Source organism: Poecilia latipinna, unplaced genomic scaffold, assembly GCF_001443285.1.
Source record: "Poecilia latipinna isolate Pla-1442-1.1 unplaced genomic scaffold, P_latipinna-1.0 Scaffold388, whole genome shotgun sequence".
In the NCBI taxonomy this organism is placed as follows: Eukaryota; Metazoa; Chordata; class Actinopteri; order Cyprinodontiformes; family Poeciliidae; genus Poecilia; species Poecilia latipinna.
The window spans coordinates 313,332-335,340 of record NW_015113004.1 but is presented as its reverse complement, the minus strand read 5'-3'; the positions used below and the strand labels follow the sequence as shown (position 1 = coordinate 335,340).

At 38.7% G+C, this 22,009-nt stretch overlaps 1 protein-coding gene across 1 annotated transcript in view; it reads left to right on the top strand.

Moving 5' to 3' along the window:
* trpc7b (transient receptor potential cation channel, subfamily C, member 7b) overlaps positions 1–20,608 on the top strand; it is a 59,189-nt gene extending 38,581 nt beyond the window's left edge. The window contains exons 8-12 of the mRNA XM_015037029.1: positions 7,868–8,063; positions 8,441–8,662; positions 12,931–13,011; positions 13,792–13,867; positions 16,229–20,608. Coding sequence (XP_014892515.1) covers positions 7,868–8,063; positions 8,441–8,662; positions 12,931–13,011; positions 13,792–13,867; positions 16,229–16,368 — 715 coding nt within the window. The 3' untranslated portion in view covers positions 16,369–20,608. The remainder of the gene's footprint in view (positions 1–7,867; positions 8,064–8,440; positions 8,663–12,930; positions 13,012–13,791; positions 13,868–16,228) is intronic.
* Positions 20,609–22,009: the final 1,401 nt, after the last annotated feature.

Genomic DNA, 22,009 nt, shown 5'->3' with positions numbered 1-22,009 from the left:
TGCAGTGAGATAATGAGCAGGTTGCCATCTGCAGCCATTCACTGAGGGTATGTTTACATTTGCTCTGTGTTATACTAAACCCATAAAAAAGATTTGCTGTGGATTACACAAAAATTAGAAAATAAATTAAAAGAAGAGAACGTGACAGAAATAGGTAAGAGCTGTTTTGGTGAAAACGATGGGGAGAGTGATACGCCGGGAGAGGAATGGGGAGAACGCTGTAAAAGCAGTGGAAACATAATGAGAAATCGGGAGTGGGACAAGGCCCCAAAGAGAGGCAGAGAGGAGCTGGGAACATAAAGCATGGAGAAAGAAAATAAAGGCTCGTCTCTGAGGCGATGAGGTTGATTTGGGCCCGTTGGTGATTAGGTTTGGTCTTCTCCTGCAGAGCTGGGGTGAGTCACCAGTCTCCCACTCACAGACGCACGCCATGCTGCATGTGGCATGATTTTGGTAGAAAGAGAATGAGAAACAGCATCAGGGTTTTTTTTTACTGTTAGTGTCCTCCAGGGCTGAGTGTAAGGGTTTGTATTATTCACACCCTGGGACAGAAATCTGGGAGGTTGGCGTCTTTGAAGGGACAAAAAAAAACAAAAAAACAACTCTCCAAAAGCAAATATGGGGGAGGGGGGGGGTCGTTGCTTTGGTTTAGATCAGACCTCAAGGAAAATGATTTAAAATAGTCAGATTTCACATTCATGACTGTGCCTGTGTTTATGTGTGAAGCCTTCATGCCTTATGCAGCCTTTTGTTAGCTGGCAGCTGTGAAAACAAACCGACCCATCTATTACGGCTTCAAGACGACTCCTATGAAATACAGACACACGCAGTTTTAAAATGAATGAATCAGAATCGTAGCTTGTCAGAAACATTAATCCTCCATAATGTGAGGTATCAAGTAAATCATCCGTCTCTTCTTGTAAAATACCCTCATAAATGGTTGACATTGGACAAATTTGAATTTATAAGGGCTGTTGATCTCCAGGGATACATTTTAGATTTCCCATAATTGGACTTCCTCCCTGAGAGGCACCTCGCATAGATTTCAGTAAATTAAATAACCTGAAAACAAGATAAGCAAAACAAATGATGATACTCGGCAACGCTCCCTCCTCATGCATCAATATATGCCAGAACGAAAGCAGAAGCTCTTTCCTCAGTTTATACCTGCATCCATATTCTATCTGCAGTGTCTCAGGTCGGTGCAGAGAGAGGTGATGCGTGGAGACTTTCCCAGATGTACTGACATTCAGACACATTTTATTTTGTTAGATTTCCCTCCTAGGAGTCACAGTTATGAACTATTAGTACAGCCTTTAAATTTGAGAAGAAGCATCTATTCAGATCCAATTAGTAAAATGCTGCATGGTTTACAGCTCTTCAAACTGAAAAAAAGAAAATCTCTTTAATCAGTTGCTGGCTTTGTCGCCATTATCTTTTGATCACTCAAACAAGACAAATGGTTGCTTTTGATTAAAGAACGGGGAACTTCTAAGCTGTTGCTGCGAGCTACTTAGTTTAAGTTGCCTCTAAAGCAGAGGAGGGAGGATACACCCCGCTAAAAATCATAGCCATCTACAGGAAAAGTGAAACAATGAAAAGACACAACAATTCTGAAATTCATTTATGTGAAAATATTAATCTAAGATCAAACAAAACTCTAAATTTAAAAAATATATGAGAAAATTATGAACGGTACAGGGTCAGGAGAATGTCATGTTATTGACTGACATCACATCTGAGAATATTAAAGCCATTTATTCCTGTCAAAAATAAAGTCCAAAGTGTTGAAATATTGTCTTTAAGCATAACATTATCTCTACCATGTTTTGGGAACTATAATCTTTTTGTTAAACAACAGAATTTGTTAAATTCACAACCACCTTGTAGCTTAGGGCCCAGTCCATCCATCCGTCCGTCCGTACGTACGTACGTACGTACATACGTACATACATACATACATACATACATACATACATACATACATACATACATACATACATACATACATACATACATAGCAGCTTATTCAAAGGTCATAGGAATGCAGGGGGTTTTTGTCCAGCAGTTCACACAGAGTCACACAAACCAATTAAAATATAATACATTAAAATTTAGTCAGTCACATAGACTGGAAAAGTTGTTCATCTAAGAGACTCAAACCAGTTGTGTCAGGTCATCGACTCATCGACCCTTCAAAGGATCATTTTATGACGTACTGAACAGCTAACAGCCAAGTTTTTTAAAAGGTTTTTGTGGATTTAATCTCACCTGAGGCTTTTCTGTGTTTTGTATTGCATGTTTCCCCATGTTTGGGTTTTCTTCCAATACTTCAGAAACACACACGCAAAGTTGATTAGACATCCTTCACTGATTTTCAAGCATCTCGGCTAATGAAGAAACTACATGTGGAAGAATGGTCAAGCTACCTGTTCTCTCTTGACAAACATCACCATTTGTCATTTGCACATTTTGCATCGGTTGCTGTAGATATGAAGATGTCTGTGATGTATCATGGAAGTCCTGCCGTGGTATTGCCCAATATACCCCAACCATCTGGTCCGAAGGATCATTCTTCTTTGCTTCAAGAAATATTTAAAGATAAAACAAACAAAAACACGTTATAGTTGTAGTAAAATCTGCCTTAGCACCATAAAATAGTATTTTGTTGTCCATCAGCTGTCATTTATTGCAAAAGATCAGATATGAGTGCTTATAAAATCTGCTTTTATGTGCTAAGGAGCTGAAACGTCTGAACTGCCACAAAATCTAGATCTATATAAAGTGAAAACTCCAGTTTGTGTCCACATTTAATAAACGATAACACCCTCTGAGCCACTCTGCCAACGCATGAATGTTACATTTCTGCAAGTCTCCTCCTATCAAACTAACAATCTGCCCCAGCAGATGAGCAATGACTATTTATAGACTTGCCTTTTGGTGAGTGTGGAATTTTAATTGTGTTTGTTCCTGCAAATGTCTGCTTCACATCACTTTATCGTTGGCTGAAACAAAGTTGTCTATAATTATCTCCTCTTACATTTTAGGAAAACTCCTCTATATTGGGCAAGAGTTTCACAGGCTGGGAAGTAGGACCTTGAGACTGATTTAAAAAAAAAAAAATATTAGATTAGAAAGATAAATGGGAGATAACATAATCAAGAGCAGAAAAGTGTCCCCCTTTTTGGGATTGATTCAAAAGTCACATTTTGTTTTATCTTGTAAGAGCGTCTCAGTCACTGGTCTTCACAGCGTGCCCTCCAAAATCACCTTCTTTAGCTCCTCTGATTGCACCAAAGCCTTTTGGATTTCATTATTTTAATAGTGCTGGAGGGGAAGTACTGATGGAAACAGCCTTGCTCCCTAGTCGCTGCTAGTGAGCCACTTAAAACCCAAACACGGTGGTTTGTGAAAGTTCTTTGTCGTTGGACACCTTCACAGTGCACGAGATTTAATTAGATGATTGTACAGCAATCTGATGTGGAGATGGCAACTGTTTAATCCCTTATTAAGTTATGTTTTTTTATGAATATTGCATAGAACCAATACATGTCTGGGTAATCTCTTTGAAGGACTTCTTCCTTTTTAACCGCACCAATCTGGTGCCAACCAATACCATTATGGCTTTTGTTTCTTTTAAAAAGAGTTCATGCAATTAATCATTGTATGAACTGCAAAATTACATTTGTTCCCTACAAGCTAGAATGCCATAACTGCATAAATTTCTACGTGAGGAAGACTCCTAGAGATGTCTTCTCTTTCTGCTTTTGCAACAAAAACTGTGTTTAATGCTGAGGATGTAGTTCTTGATCAAAGCATCACTACTGGTGGTCAAAGTCTTTAAAGTACCAGTCATTCACTTGATTCAATCTGTACTGAACTACATTGTAGATGTTCAGTGTCAGCTAAATATGCCAACAAAATAACATGTAAGAGATTGAAGAAGAGACTGACTAGAAGTGCTTTCACAGATAAATGTTAGCATTGAAGATTTATCTGGCAATAATAAATTAGTCCCTTGTTGGACATGCCCAGTTTTCCACAGTACAGGGTTTTAATTTTTAATCACATTGGTACATGTTTTTTTTTTATTCAATAATTAAGTAATTAGATTATTCATTAACAAATAAAAAAGCTTAAAAATGTGGTGTTCCTCTTGTTTGTTTTGCTTTAAACGTATAGCGTCTGTTAAGCTTGGCGTGGCTTTTTGCCACTCTTCCATTAAGATGTGGACTGCATGTCCTGTCGTTTTACCACCTGAGCTGTGGAGCTTAGCAGCTCCTCCAGAGAATCTGTTTTCAGGTGGGCGTCCATGTCTTGGTATTGTCGTGCCACAGTATTTTTAGACAAGTGTCCTCTGAGATCTTCAAAGCTCGGGGAGTCGTTTTGTATTCTATCCTTTTCACGGCTTCACCCTGTAGCTGTCTGATTTGTTTTTTTATTCTCCATGCTGTTTGTTCACTAATGTTCTCAAGGATTCAGGTACACAAAGGTGGACTCTGTTCCCTACTCATGTAAATAAGTTTGAAAAAAACGTGTATTGCTTTTCTCGGCTTTAAAATGATGCGTTGCATTTTGCTTGGTAAAATTAAAACAGAATATCTCTGCGTTGTGGATGTAATGCCGCAACATAGAAAAGTTAATTTATCGTGAAAAGGCTTGTGAGGCACATTAAAATCTCCCACATCATTAGTTGTAATTTTAGTTAAGTGGTCTGCTGATGTCATACGTCATTTGTTTCAGCTGAACTGTTCTAACCAAAAAAATGACCACTCCACACTCTCTCCAATAGCAAAACGGTAATATTCCAGATTTGTGCAGTGAAAATCGGACTCCAGGTAATGATTCAACTTTTATTTAACATTTATTTCTGTTGCATTTGTCATTTCTCTTCTGCAATTACTCTTTAACGCTCTCTTGATGTCAACTCGCTGGCACACACATATAACCCCTGCATGTCATCCGTGTTGCAGCCATTACAACTAATGTGCCACTGACATGACAGAGCAGTCATTACAACTAAAGCACAGCCATGGCCTCAATTACAGCAATGGCATCTCGTGGAAATAGCCATAATCACGGTTATAGTCCGTCTCCAACAGCAACAGCAGCAGTCTGCGAAAAACTGGCAATTTGAGGGGAGAGCAATGGCACAAAGAAATATTCCTCTGCAAACCTTCCTTGCATCCATCCCAATTTTTTTATTGCTCAGCAGAAGCCTCTGTGCACAGAGGTTTGAGTGAAAATGAAAAGCCGTTTCTTTTGAAGACATGACGCATCCGGTTATTATCTCAAAGCTTTCTTTGCGCAGTCATTAATTATGCTTTTTCAGCAAATTCATGAGAATCACAAAGAGCAATGACGGCATGCCAACGTTTAGAGAACATTATAGAAATTAAATTATGCTGAACAGGCTAATTATAAATACTTTGCCCAAAATCACAGTGTTTTGGAAGATATGTGGTTCAATGGGAGAGCATATTTCTAAATTTTCTGCAGATGAGTAACAAAGTTACTCTAGCTGCATAGAAGAATAAAGGATTTTTTCCCCCCATCTTCTTCTTCTATGGTATAAAAGGTGAGGCACCCAGAGGATTTTCTGTTTTCAAGAGTGAGAAAGAGAAACATGGGGGAAGTTGACGATTGCGCATGTTCCTGTCTGACAGACTCCTTTCATGCATGTGAGATGATGGTTTTTCCTCTGTGCCAACACCTAGCCTTTTTTTGTGTGCCAGTGGATGAAGTTTTTTTGGAAGACGCTCGCAGTTCCACAACCTACACATCTTCCCTTTCCACGGCGCTCTCTTACCTCGAGGCCCTCCAGCGGTTCAACCAGCCCGCTCATTCCTCCCACCCTGCCTCCCCTCTGTCATCTCAAGCCCCGTGCTTGCCTCTCATGGAATATTTCACCGCACAGATGTACATGAAAAACCGGTGCTCACAGGTCATGCAGCCTTTTGCTGCTGTGCCTCGTTGCTGGTTTTTCTCTTTTCAACCTTCAGGCTCAGAAACACAACTGGACGTTTAACTGTGGAACTCGGAAACGTCAGATATGCCCTTTTACTTATTAAACACTTTATTTAGCACACTGGAATAACAGAGGAAAAGCCAAATAGAGGACTGCCTGTATTTCATCCACAGGGATAGAAAATTCAGTCACAATTCATTCAACTGAAAAAAGTAATTTTGACAAACATGATTTTTTTTTTAAATAGGACACAAACTGGGTCAGTTTGTGTCCTATTTGTTAAAATCAGAAGGGTGTCATTTGTTCATATACATTTTTCTTGACTATGAATGTTATGTTTTCAGTATATAGTTGTGGATTTGACCTGTTATTTTACAGGGAGGGATGATGATCATCTTCAATGAATGAAACAAAAACAAGTAGAGCCGTACATTTGAATTCATGTCTAAATACCAACCTAGTTTTCAGCATGGGCCACAAATTTTCACTATAATTGAGGTCAAAGCTTTCCAAATATTTAAAGTTAACCAACTTTATCTATTTCAAAACCAGCTTTGATGCATGTTTGGTGTAAAAGTCTTTTTTAAAATTCCCAAATATCTAGCTGTTAATTTCATTTGAAGGTAAAACAAAAATGTACAGGATGGACTGCTTCTTTATTAATCTATCCTCTTTGTAAAACATAACAGCACCACCGATAGCAACTCAGCCCCACGTGAAGATGCTGCCATCACCAGGCTTCACAGCTGTCTCAAAGTTTCTAAGTTTGCAACCCTCACTTTGAATCCTATTTGATGGAAAATATGTTATTGACCAAGAACTTATGTGAAATAATCAAGAGCCAATGATAAAACTGAGCAGAGATGCTCACTATGGAGTGCATGCTGTACTCTGCCTCTAACTACCTTTTGCTTACAAAACAGGAACCATCCAGTGGCTAAGCTAAGTCTCGCTGTCTCACCCGAACAGAAAGCTTTTCTCAGTTGAACTTTAATGTGTCAAATTTGAAGTGGATGCTTTTTTAAATGGAGGGCTCATTTATCTGCAGACACTGTTGGTGTTCCAGCAGAGCCCTGATTATGATGGGCTTGAGCCTTGGTGATTTCTAGACTGCTTCTGATCCGTCAAACCACTTGCATTCATTTGAGTGACTATGTGAGTCAGATGGTTGAATGTTGGACTCAACGTGACGTGAATCTGAGCCAGAACCGTGTCACAAATGTACGGACAACTGCGAAAAGCTTTGTGGTTCAGGTGCAAAATGCTCCTGAGCCACATGTGTTAATTATCTATATATTTGAGCCTGCATGTGTAATTTGGAGTATTTGTGGAGTAGCGATAAGTATCTACCAGATGTGCATCCAATTCTTTTGGCAAAAAAAATTAATGAAGGTTGTTTGTTGCATAATTATTCCATCCAGAAAAATAAATAAATGGTCTAATTAAAGTATTAAAAGTCCTAAATTAAAAAGTGTATATTCTCAACCATATTGTATGCAAACTTCTTACAAATTTTAATCCTGGACAAACTTTTAATATGCCTCCATTAACGTAAGGTGTCTGCTTTCCATAAAGTTTGGCAAAGGGTTAAAACTTAATTAACTTAATTTGAGAAGTTAATTGTCTCCTAAATGCTGCAGCTGAGTCATTGTCTGCTTTTTCATGTGTGCGCAGTTGCAGCACTCTGTGTGCAGCAGAGGCAGAGACGGGGTTGTGTGTTCAAATTGGACATGACTCATCACTCCTGCCACACAAATCAAACAGCATTAGATCCCATATTGTCTGTCTTCATGTGTGTGACTCAGCAACTAGCGCCTACCGGTGTTTACCCACACCTGCACCCTTTTATGCACTGATCCCCACCCCCCTTCTTCCTCCCCCGTCTCTCTCTTCCCTCAGGGTGGAGGAGAGCTTCAAGACTCTGTTCTGGTCCATCTTCGGGCTGTCTGAGGTGATCTCTGTGGTGCTGAAATACGACCATAAGTTCATAGAGAACATCGGCTACGTGCTTTACGGAGTCTATAACGTCACCATGGTGGTGGTTCTCCTCAACATGCTCATTGCCATGATCAACAGCTCGTACCAGGAGATAGAGGTATGCAGCAGCAGCTCGATAGAAAAAAAGGGCAGGATGTTGTCAACAAGTCAATAAGGATCATCTGGTATCAGCGATGTGTCTACAAGAGGATTAGACTGCGACTTAAAAAAAATGCCATCAGCTATTGAAAATCAATCAAACAACATCAGTCTCCGTCAGAAAAAATTCCACAATTTTTAAATTTTTTTCCCCCCAAAGATATAAAGCACACAGACTTGTTGTCAAACAGGCAGATGTTGGGCTGTCTGCCGTCGTAGAACTGTCCTCTAGAAGTCAAAGTGCTCAAGCAAGTCATAGCTATTTGTTATTCCTGTCTCTCCTGTCATCATCCATCAGCAGACTCACCCTGCGTCTCTGTTTGCTTGTCCCCGCAGGAGGATTCAGACGTGGAGTGGAAGTTTGCCCGCGCCAAGCTGTGGCTGTCCTACTTTGATGAGGGTCGGACTCTGCCTGCCCCGTTCAATTTGGTTCCCAGCCCCAAATCCTTCTACTACCTGGTCCTCCGCATCAAGTCGTGCCTGATACTCCTGTGCAAGGCCAACGGCCGCCGCCGCAACAATGAGGTGGAGATGGGCATGCTCCACACACAGGCCAAGGTCAAAATTTGGCATTTTCTACTGACAGTGTTTTGCAAAACTGTACATGGCGCACCAATAGAACTTTTACATATTTTGTCACGTTTGACCAGAAACTTCTATTTTTTTATCAGGATTTTACAGAATAAACCCTTACAAGGTGTGACATAATACTCGAGCAGAACAAAATTATATGTGGTTTTCTTTGTTGTATTTTTAGAAATGAATATTTGAAAACACTTTGAAGTAGAAGTGCGTTTTGCAGAAAGCCCAGCTGCATGTCTTTTGGGCTTTGTGTGTAACAGCTTTGCACATCTAGAGACTGGAACGTGTGCCCATTGTTTTGCAAAGTAGCTCTTGCTCCATCAGATTGGATGCAGAGTTTTTTTTTTGTTTTGTTTTGTTTTTTTTTTCTTTCAAGCCATAATACAGATTCCCTGCAGAATTTAGCTCTGAACTTTGACTGCTTGAATGTCCTTTTATTTAAATCATTCCATTGTAGGACTGGCTGCATGTTTAATGTCATTTTGCTGCTGAAGGAAAAGCCTTTTGCATTTATCAAAGTTTACCTTTCAATTTACTCTTAACAGCTTCCTAGATCACACATGCCACATTTTACAGATCTTTATTTGTTTTATTTATCTTGATGTCCTTTATATTGCTGTATATATCTTGACTATTTTCAAAAGCCTTTTATCAGTTCCCATCTGTGTGTTTCCTGGAGTTGATCCATCTCATATTACAAGTTTTAAAAGCAACTCGTTTAAGTTTATGGTTGTAACTTGGCAAAATATGAAAAGGTTCAAATTCTTTAAGTACTTTTTTAATAGGTTTTTCATACAAAATGAGGTTTGCAATCCCTCCAGCAATGTTTTATTCTGCATCTTTCATCTAAAGTCATTTTATTTCTGCCTCCTGAATTAATGTAGCAGGATATTATTAATTTAAAAGCAGCTTATTCCGTTACCTTCTCTTTCAATACCATTTTCAGAAAGTTAAATCTCCATTGTATTCTCTAGTTGAACAAAACCTGCTGCAGTGACTCTCTAATTATAGACTAATTTGTGCATTTACTGTACTAAATACTTCCTGTCAAATTAAGGTTTTCTGATTTCCAGTCTTGCTCCATATAACTGCCATAATTATACTGAGGGAGAATGATAGTTGCACAAACAACAACAAAAAAATCATCATCGTTTTCCTTCTATAATTAGACATCTGTCTGTGTTGGTTGGTTGTTTTTGAAAGTATAATCTGTATATTTAGGAAACATTACAGATTTAAGTGGAGCGTCCCTCTAAATCAGATCTCTATAATAAAAAGAAAGTTTTATTTTTTAATTGGAAACACCAGAGAACATTTAACAAGGCGTCAAACGTAGCGCACAAGCCATCATCCGCAGGCATTTCCTCCGCCGGCCTCCTCGGCTTGAATGGCTCTCCTCACCGGAGCTATTAGTCAGCCCATTGCTTCTGCCTGCGTCTGCTGAAATGCCCGGGCAGATTTCGGATAGGGACAAGATAGGCTTCACCCTGCTGCCTCTGTGAGTGTCTAAAACCTTCTGCAGACCTGACAGTTTAACCAAGGCAGAGGCAGGAAGGTGCAGGAGGCGATCAATGGATAAGCCCACATTAGCCCACAGGAAAGCGTTGACGATGTCAAGCAAGATTTGGGAGTGATGGGGTGGTCTGTCTGAACCACCGATTCATTTCTTCTCTCTTTTGGTGCTTTAATTATGATATAAGGATGCAAACAGGCATCAAACTAAAAAAAATGTTTTAGCAAAGCCAGCTGTGCCAACTGATTGCTTTAAAATTATGTGTGAAATTAAAGTGAAAGTCAATGATTTGATGTTATTTTATTGTGCTGGTATTTGGCTGGTAAATTCCCAGCCTGGACTTTATGTGAATCTTAAAGTCCAGGATTCACATAAACAGAGGCAGGAGAGCCCAGCAAATCAAGCTTTTAATGTTGACTAAGAACTACAGGAAATATATTTAAACATTGCCATTTGGCCTTGGGGAGACTTCTGCATAGAAGATGCCTTCTCAGCACCATTCACATAAAACTGGAAATCTCAGTCTCATCTGGGTATAGCTGCAGTAATGTGGTGAATAGATAAATAAGACAGATAGCTGAGCCACTGGCTTCTGTTCCTCTGCAGAAATGCTTCTCTTAAAAATAAAAAGAAAATAGTTCCTCCAGTTAATAAATAATATACTCTTCATAAACACTTTTGTAAAGTAGCACAAAACCTTTTCTGTCTCTGCCTGAATTTTAGACACTTTTTTTTTTTTTTTAGGCTAATAAAATTATCAAAATGGATTGTAATTATTTATTTGAACTGTTCTTTTTCCAGGGTGGCAAAGTTCTTAAACAGTCAACTTAGATTTTTAGCAACATCTAGTCTCCTGGGAGTGTCACTAATCTACAAGTTCTCATAATGTGTGGATAAAGGTGCAGAGAAACCAAACGCTTTTACTGACATTTTGGCTGCTGTTGGCAGAAATAGTTGAGCTCATTTAACTGGATGGGCTTTATTTGTCCCAGGTAACTAAGCCTGTGTCACTGCACCTCTCAGTTTCTGTTTAACATAAACAGGGAGTGAATGGGCGCCGGGCCAAGAAAGACACGCTTTCTATAAAATCAGCACCTTCTGAAATTTGTTGCTGCCTACATGGGCCAGCCGAATTACTGTTGGAAAAACATTATCAGAGGAGGTAATGAATGAAGGAACCAGAAGTATGTTTGAATGAGTCGGCGTAAGATTTTAAATCTCATGTTTTGTCTCCGAATTTTGATCCAAATACAGAAAATCACAAGAACATAGAGTTAAAGTTAAAAAATGAACGAACTCTGGGAAGAAAAAAGAATTTGTGACACTGAAGTGAGACTTTTTATAAAAGTATTTATTTATTGATCTTACTTTCTTGCTGATGAAGCCTTGCCGTTGGAGAGTTGACAAGAGATCTCCGGATGGCAGCAGAGACAATAAAACAGAGTAGGTGGTCGGTACAGTTGTCATTGTTTCCTTTGTGGCTTGGTGAGTGGCGTGGCAGACTGAGGGTGGACAGGTAGCTATGGACTTTTTCCTCTCTCCCTTGTTTTTTTTTTTTTTTGGCAGCCCAACAGTGAAATGGGTGACAGATGCAGATAAGTCAGTCCAGCAGTTCTTCTCATAAAGTTAAGCTCAAGGCAGGCAGACATGTAATGGTGATGTCTGGCTTGAGACCAGAGAGTACCGAGATCACACAGGTGGGAACTCAAAGACGGTGCCAGGGTTTTTCCAAAGGTGCACAGAAACAGTGCAGGTTAGTGACAGGCAAGGCAAACTTTGAAATACAAGAGGGTTGGATCTCTGCAGCCATAAATAAAAATTAGGTGGCAGGATGAGAGAACGTATGATGGAAGAAGAAGAAGGAAAAAAAAAACATCTGGAAATATGCCAGGACCTTGTTGATGGCTACATGCCTTTGTCTTCTCTGCAACTTGAAAAGTCACGTTAGTTGAGATTAATGTAGAATTTGGAAGATGTGTGGATCAGAAAAAATAATCCCAAGTGAATGAGATCATGTTATATTATCTGTCTTCCCCTTGAAATGGTTGATACATTTTAAGAAGGTCAGAATTAACGATACGCAGCCGATGATGAATGGATAGAAATCTGCGACCAGAACCCAGGTGGTTCATTTGTTTAAATGTTTTCAGACATACAGACATACTGCTTCAACCATCTGTCATATTATATTTCTCATTCCATTTTTTAAGGACTAAACATTGAAAATATTTACATAGCAACCCATTTAATTCTTTAAGGATTGTATTCTGCTCTCTTGTGATGTGGTTTTGGTTGAAAGGGAAAATAAAGTTACATGTAGGTTATAATTACAGCTTCAGAAGTGCATTTTTTTTCTTGATTGTTAATCTGAAGAATGGGTAAATGTTTTTAATATAAGTTTGTAAATTCATCTTTGTGTTACATTTCCTTTCTTGCTTTTTGACATTTTCGTATCTATCAGATCTTATATTAGTAGATTTTTAATGCGCTGCGGATTTAATGCTTCCAGATGATTTTGTCTGTCCACACTAGAGGTGAAAGTCTTTCTTGCACTCCAATGTGAAACTAACACACAAGCCGCAAACCCAAGTCAAATTATCTAGCAGGTAAAACATGAGTTGATTTCAGATAAAGCAGCGTTATTTGTTTAGTTTTTAGTTTGCTGCCTTCTTCAACATCTTTCGCAAGTACTTCAGTTATTCTGAAGTGTCTCTGCTCCTTGCTGTTGCAGGATGAGCGGTTTAGGTCTTACGCACGATCGGGAGAGGAGTTCATCCAGAGAAAAGCCCGAAAACACCCGACCAGATATCAGGTAAGAGATTGACAGAGCTGAAAGCAGATGACAAAGTTTAGGGTGGAGTGAAGATGAGACGGAAGGGAATTGGAAATTAGATTGAGTCTGGAGGAAGAATGAAATGTGAGACAAACAGGCAGAGGAATATGTAGCAGGGAGAAATCAAAGAACTGCAGGCGCACAGATTGAGGTTGGCCGGATGGACGCTGACGGCAGGATCAGAGGAAGGAAGGAAAGACGAGGTGCGGTAGAGGTGAGGAGGTGTAAGTGAGACAAAACCAAACGACAGTAACAAAGGAATCTAACAAGTTTGAAATGGAAGGGAAGTTGTAAAAAGACGGAGAGTAAAGAATGAACATGGCTGAAAATTCCTCTGAGATCTTTGAGAGTAATTGAGATCAAGACACTCTGTGCATCAACTCAAACTACATTTTTAAGGATATCCATTGCACACACACCAACAGCTATACACACACAGCAGTGAATTGTCACCTGATTAGACATATGTAAGCGCTCTTGTTTGGACGGTGGCGGCTATCGACCCGTATCCGGAGTGCCTACATTCACAGACTGACTGCCTCAGGCTCAGCAGCAGCAACTGGTCACAAATCAATACTCAATATTCCACACACTGTCTGAGAGAGACCGAGTGAAACTCTGTACCACAATTAGCACTGTTTTCTTTCTGTCTCGAGAATGCGACGAGTCTTCTGTCCTCGTAAACGCAGAATCCGTTGTCACCTCCCACTGCTGCGTCTTTTTGTCTTTAATCTTCACCTTTCTCTTTCCTCGCTGCAGAAGATCATGAAGCGGCTTATTAAACGTTACGTGCTGAAAGCTCAAGTGGACAAAGAAAGCGACGAAGTGAATGAGGGTAAGAATCGCTTTTTCAATACGGCACACTTCACTTGCACCATTATGAGGCTCATAATGGTATGAGTGTGGAAAAGTGTGCAGGAATTGATCTGTGAGTTTCTATGTACATCTGCACATCCTTGAGTTCAGTCTGGGTTTTTTTTTTATTTTGTTTTGTTTTGTTTTTTTTTCTGTAGCAGGCTGCATGTAATCATAAATAAAAATGTTTATTGGAGTACTTAGCTAATCCATTTAACACAACAGACTGAGTTTTATAACTCACTGATATCCAAGCCATTTTCTCCTTGTGTTTGGCATTTCCTGCCTGGGTTTGAATAACCACTACTTGAGGTTTATTTGAACTTGTTGGAAAGCCATAAAAAAATAAAAAAATAAAACACACGTCATCATACATTTTGTGGTATAAAACATGTAAGCTAATAACATTAACATAAAAAACAATATTTTAGCACGAGAGCCTCTTAAACAAGGAATCTGACTTAAGAGATTCAAAAGACCATGATACGATTGGTTGCCGTTTGTGCTCCAACTACAGCATTATTTCAGCACCAAGTTCAGGATTTTATTGTCTACAACAGACTCTGCTGGGCAACATATTTCTGAGATTAGTTGGAGGAGGGAGGATCATAAAGTGGAGTCGACTTGGACGAATTGTACTGTTGTCTCTTCACTCTGTATCTTATCGCCACATCTCACCTGGTCGTTGACCTAGTCTTATCTTTGCATCATCAAACGTAGATACGCAGGACAGCTTTTGATCGCTGAGTGAAAACGTAACCTGAACGGGGTCGTCTTTACAGCAGCCATTCGCTCCAAGGAATGCTGTTTATTTTTAGTTTTCAGTTTTAACTATGTTGCTTTTTATTTTCTCACCAAAATGAAATTTATCCTTAAATTTCGTGAAAATATGAACATTCTCATGAATGAGTTTCTTTTAACTGTCAAACTGTCATCACTGTAACGACATGTGCAGTGTCGCAAATGCAAAAGAAAGCTTTTAAGCAATGTTGTGCGTTATCCGTAGCTCATGGGTACACTGTGATGACAAAACCAGGAGGTTATCTTCACTGCAATATTTAGTAATTTCACAAATTTTCCTTACATTAAGACGCACATCTCCTCCACCACATTGGTTTTCCTTTGGGTTTGAACTGGTAGAGTTCTGGTCTCCAAACTACTGACTTCTAGTTATAAAATGTTCTCCCTTCCTTCTCTTTATAGAAAAAAATCTTAATAGAAATCTTCATCCCAGGAGTTCACATTCATTTGTCTTTACTGACACTGCTCTTTTGTTTCGTCTTCTTGAGTAACGATTGTATTAGGTGTAAAAAGACAAACTGAAAGTGAAACCAATAATTCTGTACTAGAGCATTTCAAGCATAAGAATGTAACTCTATGTTACAAAAAAGTTTATTTAACACCTTCCTACGTCTAAACTTGAGACGGTCTTAATGTATCAGCAGATGTTTGCTGATGCAAGTAGAAACAAAGCATGAATTGGTCAGATGTACGAATCTAATGGAAGAAGCACCATCGGTGTTTTAGTGAAAAGCATATGAACGATTCAAAGACCATAAAGAACATAATCTACCAATCTGACACAATAAAAATTGAAAAATTGGGATTGAGTCCATAAAGGAAATCATCACAAGGCACCAACTGCTCGCTAACATTTCTACAGTACTGGACGATGATTGCCAGTCTAGGTTTCCTCGGTGAAACCCGGTGATGACAAAAGCATTCTGCTAAGGCTTTTTTTCTCCAACAGTTTTGGGAGTGTTGTCAAGACAGAGTTGCAAGAAATATATTCAAAATCTTAGAGGAACAAAAAAGCTTCTCCAATCTCTTCACAATTTCAAAGACTTTAGGGTTCAATGAAACACCAAGCTGAACCTTATCTGTCCAAGAAATGCAGGACTGGCTTCAGGATTATTTATCAATTTCTCAACGTGCCTCGTGAGGACAGTTTGCGATCTCAGAGTGGTGCTACACTAACATTCAGGTGGATGTAGGATAAAACTAGGCACTGTCATATTGGCAAAAAAGGGGATGAAAAATAAATGAATATTGTTTCCCCTGAAACTAAAGGTATTCAAATTGATCCAATTTTTTTTTTTCAAAATGATGGTACTGCATTAAACAATAAAGTTATTTCAAGGCTTTTTACACATATTTCTTAATGGGGCCAATGAATGTGTCCACATCTGGAAATAAAATATTTCTTACAAAATCATCCAGACCCTCAAAGGGTCGTGTCCATTTAGACTTTACACGCTGACCCCAGTTCATGCCTGGATTTGTTCCCGTCCTGATTGCTGTTTGCTCACTTCGTTCTGTCTTTTCTATGTCTGTGATGCAGGCGAGCTGAAGGAGATCAAGCAAGACATTTCCAGCCTCCGCTATGAGCTGCTGGAGGAGAAGTCCCAGGCCGCTGGGGAGCTGGCTCTGCTCATCCAGCAACTCGGCGACAAGTTTGGCAAAAACACCATGAGACACTGACAGGCCTTGCACAACAGGGGAAGGAGGGAGGAGGGGAAGGTTGGTGTAGAAAGCAGATTCGGGCCAGGTAGTTCACGACCTCGGTGGGAAGACGAGAGACAACAGAGAGGCAGGATGTTTATGTGAATGGACAGGATGAACGGTGAGTAGTTAGCAGCTTAAAATATCAAAACTGTGCCGAGTTAAAAAATGAGCTAGCTTTAGATAAAAAATAAAAAAAAAACCCAAGTGCTTTGGATGCAAAATGACCAATTAGAGAAGAACAGTAGAAGACTATTGCACCTGCAACCGAGCGTGAGGTTAGGAAAGTAAACTCAATCGGAAGGACTTTGTGTTGACAGCTCAATTCTAATTAGAGGGAAAGATAGAGACGGAGTAAGAAGGAGAAGACAAGTGTGAGGAGGATATGAAGAGACACCATGGGGATCAACAACGATGCAGCGCAGCAATGAGGGCCCCACACCCACTGCCAGAAGATATCAGTGCATCAGCTTATCACCAATTTGGAGGAGAGAGGGGAAACCCAGCGAAGGGAAGACACTGGAACGGCAAGAGGATGAGGAGAAACTGCTAGTGCTACTCACAGCAGAGATGCCTGCTATGTACCATATTTTTAATTGGTCAGCTGAAGTGCTGACGCTGGCTGAGATAATGCACACACCTTTATACACAAGGCTGTCTAATTAATGCAGTTCCAATCCACAATGCACAACCTCTGATACGAGTCGAAGGCAGGAAAATGTATTCATTGCACTGATGTTCAACTCTATACGGAAACGGTTTGACGAGTAAGATGTTGTTTTTGTGTCTCTTAGAAATGAACGGAATGTCCCAAACACAACCAGATAATTGAGTGATGCACTAAGTCAGCATGAAAAGATGTTATGGTTATTTCAACTGAGCTGCAGACATTTCGAAAATATAAACGAAGACAATAAAAAGAAAATGTGTATCCCTTATATAGCCTGGAAAATAGGAATTGAACGTCAACATTTTTCACAGTAGATGTTTTTCTACTATTGGCCTGAAGTTCACATTGTAAATAGCAACCAAAGTAATCCAAAGTAAAATGAAAACAAACCTGTCTTTTAAACCTCAAAGGTTCTTTGATTTTCTTCCATGCATTCTGATCTTCAACTGCCTACATAGATTATCAGATAAACCTTTTGTCAGTTTGTTGATTCCTGCAGCTTTGTGTTTTTTTTTTTTGTTTTGTTTTTTTCTCTGAAACCAACTAAGAATTTCTTTAACTCTTTTTGTGTGTTTGGGATTGTCTTGCTAAAAAAAAAAAAAGAAAATCCATTGTTGTTTTATGTTCAGATTCTTATCCAAAATGTTGTGGTATGTTTCTATATTTGTTCTGGATTCATTTATAAGATGTAGGCAAATACCCTCCTACTATATGCTGAAAAACGGCCCCACACTCCAAAGAGCCTGACTTCTCTGCTGATATGAGCAGTGTCAGTCCTCCTCCAATCAGGGTTTGTTCAATTATATTCAGTCAGATTTTGGGCTCTTATGGCCACTCTATATTCTTCCACTATTTCTTTGAGTTGGCCAAATGTTCTGCTGCAAACTGTAAATGCCGCCATGCTGTTCCTTCAGCATTGGCGTCTTGTGCAGTGAATGTGCACAGCGACGACGCATAGCAACTCTCTGTGAGTTGTCCTTGGGTCTTGATTTTTCTTTTCACTCATCTGCCAGAAATTTTTAAAAGAGCCACCAGTTATGGATGATTTATGATGAAATTATTCTCCTCCTGTTTTTTTTTTTTATTTGAAAGTTTTAACAATACATCTACAACCAGTTACATAAGCATGTTTTGCAACACCAAGGTTGGAGAGATCTTTGCTTCATGTGATGCCTTGGTGACGAGACATCTCTTCAGAGCTTTAGAATAGCTAATATCAATTAGCACTGACAGGAGAAGTGATTACTTTCTAAATACAAACACTTTCTTTGCTTGTTGATTCAGTTTTGTTTCCTTTCCACATTGTTTTGGTTTCTTATCAACATCTGATATTACTTGATGTAAGTAAGCCGCTTGAAAATATAGTTACTGAGAAAAATGTTGGCGTGTTCAATACTTACTTTTCTCTTCTGCGTTTCCTGAAATTTACATGACCCACTTTCAGAAAATTACCCGAAATGTCAAAACACGTCAACAGAGTCGTGTTTTCAGCTGTAAAAATCCAGGAGTCGATTTTTTTTTTTTTTTTTTTAAGGTGAAGCAGTGCATTTGGGAGATGAGAAAATCTTGCAATGTGGGAATTTATTTTCACATGCATTGATTTGGCTATAAAGGTGAGATTCTTTTACTGAAGCTGCATGGAGTCATTTTCTGGTCTATTTTTTTCCTGTCCCCTGAGACTCTGCTGCACAGTGTTGAGACATGAGCAGTAACAGTCTGTAGGCAACAACTGAATTTTAGCTTCTTTTTTTTTGTATTATTCCAAGTAGTTGTTTAGTTTTGCAGAGTAATAACTTAGACTTCACCATATAAAAAAAATAATACTGGCATGCGGTGCCTAAGCAGCTTGAAGAAATGATCATATTTTTCAGATTTATTGTCCGTTCACAATTTTAAAAAAAGATATAAAAATCATTGACTATTAACTAACAGCAAACAGGATACATTTTTGTGTTGGTAAACCTTTATGAAGACACAACAATTTGACTTGCATCAACTAAAATCTGCACTGTTGTAGCACGAGACGTTCATGCAAAGAAAAACAATATTTGTCATATTTGCATCTGATGCGCTCAGATTGTCATTAAATTAAAAAAAAAAAAAAACCCTAACAGACTCGCACCACTTTTCCAATAATCTGAGGGTGACTGAACACGGGAACGTCACGTCTGAATGAGCACCCTGCTGCTTCAGGTAAATCAAAATGAGACATTAATCTCCCTGGGTCAGGTGTAATAATATTTATCTAACACTTTCAACAAGGCACAAGTTTCAACCTTTTTCCATTGATACTTCTTTACCATTATAGCAGCATTTCCTACAGTTTATGACAATGGGAAACATCTTTCTTGATTTCACGCACTTTCTTTAAATTGCTCATGAGAAGCAAATCAGACATTTTTTTTTCCAATACACTGAGCATATAAAGGTAAATCATTTCAGCTGCTTACATCTGCATGAGTGCACATCCCAATAATTGTGCAATTGTAATTTTTTTTTTTATGGCCACATATTTATGTTTAATCATGTAAGAAAGCAACTTAGATTATTCCTGATGAACACCAAATATTACCCTTTGCAAATTACCTGAGTACAATCACCCGTTTTACTCATGAAATAAAATATCAAGAATATGTTTTCTAGCTTAGGAAAATGTTTATACTAACTTTAGTTTGGCCGACATGTTTTCTTTCTTCCTCGCTCATATCCCACCGAAGTTGGAGTTTCTTTCTGATTGTAGAGACATACAATTTCATATAAACAGCAGCAAAGTCTTGCTGCAGGTCCCATGCTGACATTTCAGGGGTTTTGAAGATTTACCGTCTGCTTCCAGGATGAACTTGCTTAGATAACCAGACCTCAGCATGTTGGAAATTACTTTGAATCTCCTCCACTTATACCCTGTGCTCTTCAACAGTCTGTAGAAGACAAAAAACTTGGTTCAAAATGGCCGGACCTTAAAATGTTTTAAACATTTCCACCTGATTTGTTACAGATATCAAATATCTGTTTGTCCAAATATGTTCGGAAAACACACAGTCTGTTAGGTATCCTGTCTTTTTTTTTTATAACTTTATCTCCAAATGAAGACATTGCGACATTTACTATAAACTGGGTGCAAAGTGAAGAATCCATTATTATTTCATGTGTCAGCTGCTTAAAGAATCTGACTGCATTATGGAAAGAATCTCTACAGAAATAAACTTTTTTTCTGTTTATGTTTCACTTCTCAGTCCAGTCTCAGTCGTCTCCTCTCTTTCAGTGTGCCTGCGTTATTTGTGCCGTGACGCAGGTTGTGTGCTGTTTACAAAAAACAGAAGTCTCCCTGATTTTCATCTTCATCTTCTGCCTGATTTGCATTTTCAGCCGCGCCACAACCCAACAAAAGCAATCTAACAGAGCAGTGCAAACTGAGGTTCAGCACTTTCTTGACATAAATTTTGAACCTGTGCACCATTTTTCCAATCTTTTCAGCGCAGCTCAGTTGTAGCTCACTTTTTTTTTTTTTTTTTTTTGTGCACTCTGCTGCAACTTTTTAAAAGTTCGGATGAAACGCTTCCCATGCTGTTTCATGCCATTTTAGTAACTGCCTGAGCAGTAAAGCATCTTAAGTTCCAACAACTGACGTCTGCAATGAGTTGCAATTAGTAATTTGGAAAATTTTAATATTTTCTATCCTGATTAACTCTGTAACATCTTCCTACCTGCAGTAAATGAATTTGTTTCACCTACACAAATGTCCTTTATTTTAGACAAGAAAGTAAAACTCAAAAGTCTCTTCATGTAGTAATGTTACGTGTGGGAGCTGCTGATTGCTCTTGTTGTTTGTCTTTTTTTTTTTTTCTGGATTTATAAAATCAGACAAACTATAAAATTTGGCCAAGAGAAAGTTTTATCATTCTTATACAACTATTGTATCTGAAATACTGTATTTTTGACTTGTATGAGAGACATACTGACCAAAATCTTGTACTGTATATTGTCATATTTTTGATCCTTGAAATAAATATGCTCTAAACTGGTTGGTTTGGGATTAATGCACTCTGTGTGTCTGTGCCGGTGCAGTCTAATTGTGCTTGTCCCCGCCTGTGCCCGTCAGTGGATGATGGGTACTGGAGCGAAACCAGACAAGTGGCTGCAGAGTTGCTCCACACTTCCACAAAAGCACACAAACACACTCAGAAGGAACAAAGCCCACAGATGCTCTCGAAATAGGAAATGTTAGCAGCATGTGGATCCCACCTTGAACAAACTGTGCATACTCACACATGCTGAGATGTAGTATTTATTACACGTAGAGTATTTTTCTTCTGTTCCACTCAATGATTTAGTTGAGTTTTATTCATGTTGCGCTTGCAAAACTGAGCTAATGGAACATTACGAAACCGTTTCTGATTCTTAGTCTAGTACTGTCATATTCAGGCTAATATAAAATTGTAATTTTATTCAGATACTAGTCATGTTCAGTAGAATCCACTGTTAAGAAAATTATAATAATTTAAACCAGCAGAGTTTTACCTGATCTTTTAGTCAATTCCGTTTCAGAGCGACCAAACGGTAACTTTTAAAGCTACAGTATATAATAACACTTATAAAATATATATATATATATATATATATATATATATATATATATATATATGTATTTTTTACACATTTAATAAAACTGCCACTATATTGTCACAGAACATTATGAGACAGACACTGTGAAAAAAATCAGGCTCCTCTCTCTCCTTGGTGGTCCTACTGCTAAATGCACAACTCCTGGTCAGAAATGACCAATCAGAGCCAGCAGGAGGGTCTTAGCACTGTCATTTACCTTTGTGCAAATAATTCACATCATTGAGACCCCGCCTCCTGGCTCTGATTGGTTGTTTCTGATTAATTACCTATCTCATGTTAGGCTGCCCCATGTTGTGGCAGTTTTATGAAATGCATGAAAGCAGCTTT